General features: G+C 38.5%; 1 protein-coding gene across 2 annotated transcripts in view; it reads left to right on the forward strand.

The window, feature by feature from the left end:
* Positions 1-11956, forward strand: part of ccdc146 (coiled-coil domain containing 146) — a 152738-nt gene extending 140782 nt beyond the window's left edge. For both annotated transcript variants that reach the window (XM_039761027.1, XM_039761028.1), the window contains 2 exons: positions 10597-10845; positions 11710-11956. In XM_039761027.1, the coding sequence (XP_039616961.1) occupies positions 10597-10845; positions 11710-11913 (453 nt within the window). In that variant the 3' untranslated portion in view covers positions 11914-11956. The remainder of the gene's footprint in view (positions 1-10596; positions 10846-11709) is intronic.
* Positions 11957-12206: the final 250 nt, after the last annotated feature.

Consider the following 12206-nt stretch of genomic DNA (forward strand, 5'->3'; position numbering starts at 1 on the left):
AAACTTGCGAACGAAAAGGTAAAATGTGTCATTAAAAGAGTCACACGTAAGAATACATGAAAATACATGGAGCACAAACATGTCCGTGCATCGTCTTATCGAACGTATCAAAGCAAGTGCGGACATGAAAAACCGTTGCATGTCCGCACTTGCTCGCGGTGGGATGAGACGACGGATATTCGACACTAGCAGAATCTATCAGTTTTGTGCGGTCATGCTTTCATAAAACACTAGAAATTGGTTCGCTTAATGTGACATGTACTTATTTGTGATTTGAACTTTGAATATAATTATTTGAGGAGCAGTGCTACAAAAAGAAAATCAGAGCACGCAGTTTATTTATTCAAGTTTGAACAAATATTTTCTGTTTCAAGTAAGTACATACTTTATTGTTTTGTTTGTTTTTTTTTTTCATTATAGGGGCTGACAAAATTGTTTGTTAATAAAAGTTTTTATTTCTTCAGATAATAATATGACTGAACCAAAAAAGGAATGCAGACAGTACAGCTTGGACTATTTGTACTTATTTTGAATTTACATATTTATATTATAAATGTCAAAAATGTAAAAAAAACTCAGCTCGTATTTTTTTGCTTTAATTTTCATTAGTACAGGTTTCGATATTAAATGTTGCACAAGATAATGCCATATTCCATAGTCCTTTTATCTTTTTCAATCATTGATTACAAGTGATTAAAATGAAAAGTTTGATATCTAGTGAAATATTTAATATCGAGTACTGTACAAATTTATTAATTTGAGTAAGTAAAGTAAATGACTAGGAGGTCGACGGTTTTAAAATTTTTTGGTAAAGGGGTCTGCGGCCGAAAAATATTTGGGAACACTTGGTCTAAATCAACATTGTGTATATGTACACACGCACACACACACTGTGCTATGCAAAAGTCCCAGGCACCTGTGAAGAAAATAAAGCAATGAATAATTTTATTAATCCACAAACTACATAGAAAGTGCAGTAAACAACAAAATAAAAATCAGTGAAATTGGTATTTGCTGTGACCACCCTTTGCCTTCTCTTAGGCCCCCTGTCAGTTTGTTCCAAGTACCTGCTACAGCTTCACTGCAGACTTTGAGGATCTTACTTGTAATTCCAGGCGGTCTTAATAGTGCTGAGGTGAGGGCTTTGTGGAAACCATACCAGGATGTTGCAGGATTTCCTGTCCCATCTATCCGCTGCAATATAGTTTATGGTTTAGGCCATTTATTTCAGGTCATTTTCATGCTGTAAAATTGTGCTGGGTTTATTCAGATGCCTTTCTATTGATATTAAATAATGAATAAGAATGTGCCTTTACTTCTCAGCAGTGAGGAGGTCATCAATGTGTATCAAATCACCAGGGGCCTCATGCATAATGCTGTGTGTAGGATTCACACTAAAACATGGCATAAGGACAAAAGCGGAAATGTTCGTACACACAAAAAAATCAAGATGCATAAATCTGTGTAAACGCTAACTTCCACATTCTTCTGCTCCATAAATCCCGGTCAGCGTGGAAATTAACGCACGTGCACGCACCTCCTGCCCCACCCCAACTCCTCCCAGAATTATACCAAAAATGGCAAAAGCATGGGGGGAAATAGAAGAATTTCAGTGAATACCAAGTGGAGGCAAGGAAAAACTTGCTATTTGTTGGTTTAAACAGTGGCATAAACAACAAAAGGAAGTTGATTGGGTGACATAACGTGTTGCAGAAACTCTAAAGCTCATGTTCACAAAGTCGCACAGTGCCCAAAATAAAAAAGAAGTTGTCAGATATCAAAATCGCTGTGAGAAGGCGAGTCGTAGCCCACCGTCTTGAGTGTCATATGAAAGCATATTAGGGTACAGAGATAAAAAAAAAAAAAATAGGGACACAGTGGGGAAAAAAGCTCAATGTAGTTTATTTTGTCGTTAAAGTATAACATCATAAACTTTATTTTAAAATCATTTAATTTACTAGTTTCTAACTAAAGCAGCATGTTAAATGCTTTGTTTTGTATGTGTTCTTCTATATGCTCTGTGAGTGAATCACTACGTGCTTCTTAAAAGGGCTTTCTCTTCCTCTGACAGGACACAGAATCCATTACATTCATGATATTACAGTTCTCTGAATAATTTAAATACTGAGATGTATACTTGATATCATTTCAGCATTCATATCATATCAATTAAAGCATGTATTATACATGGGACCATGTTGGCACAATGATAGTGACGAGATGGCGCCTCATCCAGAGATTGTTCCTGCATCATGCAAGATGCTTGCTGCGCTGTGCGCGACCTTCGATGAAATAATTTATTGCAGCAGTACTGTCTCTTTCAAACGTACTAACCCCCAATTCCTGTCTTTCCTTTTCTTCCACAAAGTACCCAATCGCCACACAATCAGCTCAGTAATAGACGTTCAGCCATTTGTAAGCTTAGAACTCAGATTCTTCAAAACTTTTAAGGAACATTGAAATATCTTCGTAGTACATGTTTAATTATTCTATCCATCTATCCTTCCAGTGTCGCAACAGCATATGCAAGAATACAGTGCGAGGCAGGAACAACAGGGCGCCAGCTCCTTGTTAGCGCTGCAACACCGTGCCCTCACATGTTTAATTATTAAAAATACAGATTATTTAAATTATGTTAACATTTTATCTGTATAATGTAATAAACATGTTTTGCTGCATTTGATCTTAAAAATGATATCGTCATCATATGTAAATACGTGCTTTATAAAGTGGCTCAGGTTGTGCAATATTATAACTGTATCACAAGTTTACAGTGAGGTAATTGTACTTATAAGTACAAACAGTTCTACAAGGAGCACTTGATGGACTGATTGAGTGCATTTATAGTTCTGGGATGAAACTGTTTCTGAACTGCAAGGTCCGTACAGGAAAGGTTCTGAAGTGTTTGCCATATGAGAGCAGTTCACTAGATAGCATGGCTGAAGCAGCGTGAGCTTGATGCTGTATACCGATAATTCTCTTTCCGATCAGCTGCTGTAGATCTGTGATTCCCCACTCAGATACAGTGATATAAATCTTCTGAGTGGCAACCCCTAATGGGAGCAGCTGAAAGAAGAAGAAGGTGCAGTGACAGAAACAACGCTAAAGCAGCTATGGTATTTGGAATAGTTTGGTCATTCCATAGATTATTATATTGTTACAGGTTAATTACAATCAGATGCAATAAACTAATAAACAGTATGCAGTTAATTTCAGTGTATATGATAAAGCCACGTCAGGGATGTGGATCTAAAAAAGAAAGGGAAACCACACTGGAACAAAAGCACTGCTTTGACGCTGGGTGCCACCAGTTTGCAAAACTGAGCGGAGAACTTGCATACGCCAAGGATTGAGCTAGCATGAAAATGTGCGTGGTTTTATGCCAAGTTTAGGTTTTATACATCTCGATTTGAGCATGGAAATGGGAGTACGCAACATTTTTGTGCGTATGCACCATTTATACATGAGGCCCCTGCTCTGCAGAAATGTAGCCCTAAACTTCACCGTTGCCTGCAAACATTGATTTGGGTGCAGTTCTCCAGCCCTTCAGCTGACAAACTGCCTTCTGCTAGCGACAAAAAATTCAAATTTTGACTTGTCAGGCCAGAGCACCCGCTATCATTTTTCTGCACTGTGGTTCTTGTGTTTTGTTTGTGAATTGTTTTGGCTTGATTTCCACTTCAGGGAATGCCTTTTTGATCACAACTCTTCCATGAAGACCACTTCTGATAAGACTTCTCTGGACTGTAGATGAGTGTGTCAGGGTCTCCGCGGGTTCTGCCAGTTCTGTCCTAATAGCAGTGCTAGAAATCTTTTGATTTCAAAGGGAAGTAAGCCTGATGTAGTTATTGTTTGCTGTACTCAGTTTCTGTGGCTAATCACTGCTTTTCCAGTCCACAATACAGGATGATTCAGCACTACTTTTTGAAAGCTGCAGTGCAAGCATGTGGGCTTATATTGCTCAAATGAAAGAATCACAACCACACATACCATAAAGAGACATTTTCTCATCATTGTATTTACTTAAAATAAGAAATTCACTTTACATGTAACAATTGTAAAGTCCTTTACAATCTGGTGGATAATTTGTGAGTTTTGTCCTCAAATAATTTAACTTGCTGAACTATTTTTAATCTTCTGGATGTGTCTGTATTCTATAAGTCAAGTAGCTTTACTATCACATCATCCATACACAGTATTGCAGCATGCAGTGGTACACAATAACACTCTCCAGGACTGCGGTGCAACAGATACATAAACACAGGACAAGTGCAAAACAGGTAAAGAACTATACTATAGGTAAGTGAATAGCAAATAATAATTTGAAATAGATAGTAATAAATAAATACATAATAACAATATACAACAGCAGTAGCAATAAGTGTAACAAATGCACTGTATATAAAATCGCTACCAGGAGAAGATCAGAGGGCAGAAAGGGGCAGCAGAGAGTTCAGAGTCCACACAGCTAAGGGGTAGAAGCTGCTGCAGAACTGATTTGGATGCTACAGTGTCTTCTGCTAGAGGGAATTGGGACAAAGAGACCAAGGGAGGAGTGGGAGCAGTCCTACACAATGCTGTGGCCTTGGTAGATGCATTGCTTTATATAGGTAAGTTTACTGGAGACCAGAGAAGCCCAAATTAACTTTTCTGTTGTGTGCACCGTACTTTGTAAGACCTTACAGTCAGAGACACTGCAGTTTTGATTACTGATTACCTCATAATTAATCTTTTTCTTTCTTTGGATGCTAGATGGATACAAGAGGTGCTGTCTGATCTGAGTAAGATGTAATACTTTACATCATTCCGCTTGCCGCTGTTTGAATAGCAATGAAATCCTGAATTCAACAAAATAATTAAAAAAAAATAAATCAAATAAAAGTGAAAGAATTGTACTAAGAACTCGATGACGTTGGTTAGGTCCTAATACAGCCTTAATTCTCACAGCCACTTTAATGCTGAGTTTCACTTTGGTTGATTTTTTTTCCCTCACTTTCTAAAGCAGAGGTGAGCAACATCAGTCCTTAAAGTCAACATGGCTGCAGGTTTTTGTTCCAATCCAGTTGCTTAATGAAAAGTCGATTATTGCTGTTAAAAAACTTAATGCTCAAGTAACTTTTTTGATACATTTCAGTTGTCTCACTTGTGAAGATTTCCTACCCTTAGTTGCTTATTTTAGTCTTAAAACAGCTGCATTCTCTGCTCCTTATTAGTAATATGACACGAATGAGAAAGGTAACCAGCAGATCTTCATCTCACTTGTCTCCATTTATGCCTGTGTCAATTCATCATGCACTATTTGGGTTAATAAAATACTCATAAACAACTGAAGAGAAAAAGTGAAGGACTGAAAATTTTTCCTCCATTTTAGGCTTCAAATCATGATATTCTCAGGTTAAAAAAAATCAATGATTGCAGAATGACTTGAAATTGCAGTTTAAACCCCTAATAAGTCATGACATTAAATAAGATTTGTTATTACCGAGGATTGGTTTCTAATTAAGCAACTGGGTTGGAACATAATCCTGCAGTCACTGCAGCTCTCCAGGACGGATGTTGCTGACCTGTTCTAGAGGTCCTGTTTGTTCCTAGATTTGCAACATGAAAAGCACACAGTGCACTACATAAGGTCTCACTGATGTCCTGTATATTAGCCCCGATTAAAAAATCAAGATTTATTCATTTAAAAAAAACAAAAAAACCTCTCCTCTACGTCAGACATTGTTGTAGTAAGGTTGAGTATGTTGTTGCACACTGCGCTTTGCCACAGTAGATACACTGGTGTAGTGCTTTATTTTAACCAATAACATTATATCAATTCAAATAAGACACGACCAATCAAATTTCCTGTGTTTGTGTAAATTACAGGCTCTGGACAGAGCTGGTTGTCAATGCATTCAGAGTCAAGACAGCCTGCATTAGCAGTGTGTGCAACCTAATAAAGACACCTTAAAGTGAAGAATAGTCCCCAGACAGACCACCTTCAGTTAAAAAATAAACATTTTAAAATTCTGCTCTTCTGTAAATTATAGCACAGCTCTGTGTCACACTGCTGGCTGTTTTTGACTTAGTGGTTTGTACCTCATATGTGGTGGTCTGCTTCCTTTCTTTTGTTGTTATTGTAACTTTGATGCACGAAATGTGTAGCCTGCAGTGCACTACAAATGCAGCCTGTATGATGAGTGGCTGTGTCGGGCCTCTTTCCGTCTGAGCAGAGTTACTTTATGTATGGGCATCATTAACATAGGAGAAAAATGTAGGTGTGCATTCTAATATTGATGTTACAGTTGTGAATAAGGCACTATATACGTGCCCGACCCGGTACAGATTCACACTGAGGCACGTGTTAAACACACCAGGCTTTTATTGTTCTTCACCTGTGGGGCACATTTTCCCCGTGAACCCCACAGGGAATACACAGTCCAAAAAACACTCACAGTAACCAAAAACCCTTCTTCAGGCGGCACCATTCCTCCCAGGCAACCTTGTCCTCTTCCTCCCAATTCTGGCCCTGAGTAGTGGCTGCAGGCTCTTTTTGTAGCCCTCCTGAAGTGCTCCAGGTGGTTAATTGGCCTAATTAGGCTGCACTTCTGGGTGTGGCTGCATTCCAGCCCACAGAGGCTCGTTAAGCCGTGCAGCTCCTCCGGATGGTGGCCACGGAGCCCAGCAGGTCTGAGTCCTGAAGTCCCACACCTGTGGCCCCGATGTAACCCCTCGGCTGCCACCATGCGTTCTGGGGGACACAGAGTGCATCCCATGGCCGCTCCCCCGGATCCAGTGTTGAAGGGGCGTCCAGGCCGCCCATCACACAGTAAAGAATTCCAAACTATAATTATACAAATGAATCACTAGAAGTAACCCAACATCCATGTATCATATCAGTTCCAAGATATTCTCTGTGCCCCGGAAAATAACCTGACACTACTCACATTTCAATAGCTTTTAAACATTAATTGAAACATGATAACTCCATCTCAGTTATTTTCAGTATATTTATAAATAAAAATGTCTTTCATTTGGCAGCACTAATTTTGCAAGAGTTTGCCCAGTTTCATACATTAATGAAATATATTATTATTTCTTTCTCTTCACTATCAGCTGTCTCTTCTGCAAATGTCATACGTTTAATTGCCCCCTATGAATCTGTGTAAATATCACCAATCAGGGAAAGTACGACCGCTGTCATACATCCCTCTGGGACACTGTCAACGTGGAGCATTATCCTGTTATGTGTACTTTTCATTTCCTGATTGAGTTACTGAGGGACTGCGTCAGCCTGCATCTGCGGAAAGGAAAACAATTGGTAAAGGTTATTTCAGTGCTGAAAAACTAAAAGGAAAGTTAGAGACATCTTGTTCCAGAGGTTTAGCCTTTTAATCCCCTGTCCATTAAATACCATTCATCTAACTGCTATATTTTTTCTATGAATAAGTGTATCACCAACAGATCTCTAAATCATGGCATGAAACTACCTTTTTGAGCGACGTAACATTGCTTAAGTTTCTTAATTTCATATAACATTAGACTTCTCACACTTTGCTTATGATTGCTCAAGAAAGTGGCCATTTGAACACCTTTTGCGTTCCATACTTTTGCTGATGAGCTAATCCTTATTTACCAGTTTACTTTTCTATTACACACATCAGATTCTCCAAACAATATACAAAATCTGGTAATATTTTTATTTACATAACTTACAAAGAATGACTTCTCCCAATGGATTTACTTCTTAATATTAATGCACTGCATGTCATTATATTCTTCTTTAGCAGAACTGCGCCAGACTCGGGTAATGGGCAAACTGTAGCAGAGTAGCACACAACAAAGTGATATTCAGTGTAAGGTGCAGAACAAGGGCATCCATAAAGGTCTTCACTTCTTTCTCCTAATAAATGTAAAATGTTCTTTTACAGTCGGACTGAACAGTCATGTCGCCAAGTACACAAGTAGCATTAAGTTCTCATTTCAAATTGTATTATGCTCAGGGCTTAACAGGTACCTTACTATCCTATCCTTTAGGTCATTTATTTACAATTATTATTATTATTTACAATGTGTAGACCTTAGGAAGGACAAATAAAATGACCTTTAATCTGCCATTTTTGTCTATCATGATCACATAGCTCCCTCTACACAATTTCATCTCTTACTGTACTTTCTGACAGGCAGAGTAAAGTATCATTAGTCTTAATATTATTGTATATTCAGCTGACACCTTTATTAAGACATCTCACAAGATCAGGATACGTTACAACTGTCTAATGATATTTTCTACAGTTGAAGTGAGCCAGACAGGTTAACTGGCTCACTTAAGGTAACACACAGGGCAGTGCTGGGGTTTAATTTCTAGGGCCCTCGAAACTACATCATTTTTACTGCCAAACATAAATATAACAAACATTTTGGTTGGCCCTACCCTAAATTCCTGTCTTCAGGTCACATCTTAATGCTTAAGCAAACCTTCATATTTTTGTCTCTTGCTAAAGCAATGGGTGAGGCTCCAAGCTGCCTCAATAATCCCTCATGCAGTCTTAGAAGATGCAGGTATCAACCTGAAGTACCGTCCATGCAATCTGTTGGTATGTTCACTGCATGGAAAGTGGTGCTGCACTTAACATCCATGAGATCACTGATGAGGTCTTCAGCAGAACATCAGAGTACACTTAAACTTGTACTTACAAGAACATGCACTCTTCCTCAGCTGGTGGATTCGGAACAATTTAAAAGCATTCTTGGCAAATTCTCCACCATTATAACTACTTTTTTTTTTGGATAATAACACAGGCATCAATCCAGGTACTCCTTCAAGACATAACATTTGCCGATCTTGTGCAGAACTGAGGAGACACATACTTTACATAATTCCCAGTAAATCTTCATATTTCACTGTTCTATGCACATGTGACAATAATAATGCAATAAACCTTTAACCTTCATGGCTTGCAGCAGTCCGTCTTTGGTGAAAGTCTAGTCTTGTGGGGCCAGACATGACTTTCAAAGAAGAATAACATCTGGGGACAACTGGTTCAAAAATTTATAGTGAATGTTGTTGAAATCCGCTACTGAAAAGGCTCTGCAACGCAGGGCTTCTTCCTAAAACATTTGCCCCCAATTCCATCAGTCCGTGCACTTTAAACTGCTGGGGTTTCAGGGAGAGAGAACAAGAGAAATGAAACAAAAGACTTGATGCTGAAAGAAAATAAAAAGCTAAAATTGCTGTTATCAATTTGAGAGCTGAGGAGCGAAAGGTAACTGAAGTTTAATGATTACTTTGCACATTTTAATGAGCAGATAAATGGAAGAGAAGACACACACACACATAGACCACCACCCTCACAACTCGACTGGATTTAAGTCTCTTGTGCATTGAGTTCCAACATACTCATGCTATTCTTGTGGGTTTTCCTCCGTCTGCTCCATTTATGTCTGCCATATTCTGCAGGCTGACAGATGTAAATTGAACCTATTTATACTGTAAGTGTGCACTAAGAGGGACTCGTACCGCATACCCGTACTGTCACGCTCTGGTTCAAAGTTCAAAAAAGGACAGGCAGAACATGATTATATAATATGTGCATGCAAAATGCAAAAGAACACAAGTTGCAATTTTTCAAGTTCAAATGCTTAATTGACAGACAGCAGGCTTAAAAACTCGCCTCTAGAAAGCAGAAATGTGCCGAACAAGGATTTACAACATAAAACTCCAGGAAGTCCAACACCGGGCACACTCTCACATCTACACTTACACTCCTTAATGCCAGGCCTGCTTACAGTTGATAGTCATCTTATTAACATGCACATCTTTTGAATGTGGAAAGAAACTTCAGTTGCACCCAAAAAAATAAATAAGGACATGAAGAGAATATAAAATGTCATGATTTGAACCTGAGTGCTTGGTGCTCTGAGGCAACAGCACTAATCAATGCATCCCCTTTGCTGTATAATCACAGAACACAGTGAAGCATTATAAACCAGGAAAATGGGGCATAAAAAGGAAACTGCATATAAAAATGATCATGTGTTTATTGGCAGAGAATGTTGAGAAAATATGTTTTAAAAAAAAAAAAAGGATTTTTTTAACGACATTACATGCAGAACAAAGGTAACGTCCTGCTCCAGCAGACTAAAGGAATTGAATCTTGTTAGCTTTAAACAGTGAAGGAGGCACAAGATTTCATCTGCCTCTTTAAAAGTGCTTAACAGCATTGACAAAACTGATCCAGAAGGGAAAAATCAGAATCTTGTATTTAGGGGCACTGGTAGAAGTTAATGTGTTTCGTGGGAATTTTAAACAAATTGCCAAGTTGTGTATTTGAAGCAACAATTTGGACCACTTTTTAAGTATCTGGATGAGATGATTGGACTACACAATCTTGATATAACGCATGATGACCTCTCATTTGTAAAAAGTCTTATGCAGTTTAAGTGTTGAATAAGTGACTTTACTGTACTGTATAAAGCCAAAACAATAAATCACAACCATGAGTATTGCTGCTATAATGCATGACCAAATTCAAACAAATTCAGAGGAAAGGGAAAGAGTCTGTGTAGAGCACGTGTATGCCATTTATCTAATGTAGTTGCTTTCCTGATTAGATGAACGGCCTGCAGAACAAAATTAAAGAAACAACACGAAAGATGATGGCAGTGGTGTCTGAGCTTTCCATGCACCAAGCTAAGGCAATAAAAATGCAACAAGAAGTGAAAGAAAAGGAAGGATACCTTGAGACCTGCAACCAAAGGCTTGAGCAAGGCCTTCCACCGAGTCAAGAAATGGAGACGGAGTGGCTCAAGATTTTGAGAGATGAACAAAGACATAGCAAAGACAATCAAGAAAAAGACAAGGTAAGATTGTTTTGAAGACTTTTGCATTTCAGTGGTCTTGTGGTTAGTGCAGCCAGCAATTCCTGGATGTGTTCATGTCTGTGTGTAGCTGCTGCCTTCTCCATGTTTGTGTGTAGTAAGGAGTCTTTACTCAGGAGAAATGCTAATTCACAAAGACTCCCAAATCTCAAAACAGATATTGCACCCTTGGAACTTGCTAATTTGACATGAAACTGAAAAAAAGAAAAAAAAAATATATCAAATGATCCACATTAATATTTTATAGATTTCAGTTCTGGTTATGTGAATGTTAGAATAAAAAAAATAAGTTAGTTGTATTATTGCCATATGTCAGAATGATATAGGACTGTGATTCTGAGTAGGCCATTCCTATCGAATCAATATCCAAGGGTTTTCTTTTGTAATTTTGTTTCCCTTATAAAAATTCATAATGCTGTGTGATAAAGGGCTCAGTTCACGACTGGCAGCCGTGTTTAAACAGGGAGCCCTTCACAGACAACTTTAACACGCGCAACGTAGTTGAGCGCAGATGGCTAGTTTATTATAACAATCTTTTTTAGATGTTCAGCCATTTCGTGCATACATAGTGCTCTCATCTCACCATGCCTGAATCCCATTTCAGATCCTTCCTAGGACGACTTCTCTGTGCATTACTCAGTTTGGCTCATTTGAGTTCACCTTCTCTATTCCCCACACATGTTTACTGGAAAAAGTGGTTCCAGAAATTGAAAGGGTGGTTGTGCCTGGGAGGTTGTAGAAAAATAAACCAAGTCTTCCACAAACAAACAAGGTTACTGCTTTAGTCATATTAGCATGCACTTCAATATTTTGTAAAAATGACATTTTGTTTTTGTTTTTAAATAGATTATGGAAGAGGAATCATGGCACCATCTACCAAATGGAGTACACACTACTGTGGAGCCACGACCCAATGCATATATACCAGATGATGACAATGGCCTACCTCTACCACGGCCATACGGTGCTTTGGCCCCATTCAAGCCCACTGAGCCTGGAGGCAATATTAGACACTTCAGGAAGCCTGTAATCAAACCTATTGAAATATAACAAAGAACTGAAAAGAATAAATAAAATGGGGCTATTGAGAAAGGCTCATAGGCCAGCGATTGTTTTGTGTTTTGGTGGTCTACTGAAATCCTTCAAATTCCAATAGGGGGGTGGGGGGTAAACTGAAGGCATGGAGGGCTTTGAGATCAAGGCAGGAGTAGTTCAGTGGTCTGCAGAGCTAAAGATGAAACATGATAAAGCCTTTGTCTTTACACAAATTATGATAATGGAGCCACTACTTGTTCAGAATGACACTGTAAGGAATGTGTTATATACACACCTTTGTGAATATC

This window comes from Polypterus senegalus, chromosome 8 (assembly GCF_016835505.1).
Source record: "Polypterus senegalus isolate Bchr_013 chromosome 8, ASM1683550v1, whole genome shotgun sequence".
In the NCBI taxonomy this organism is placed as follows: Eukaryota; Metazoa; Chordata; class Cladistia; order Polypteriformes; family Polypteridae; genus Polypterus; species Polypterus senegalus.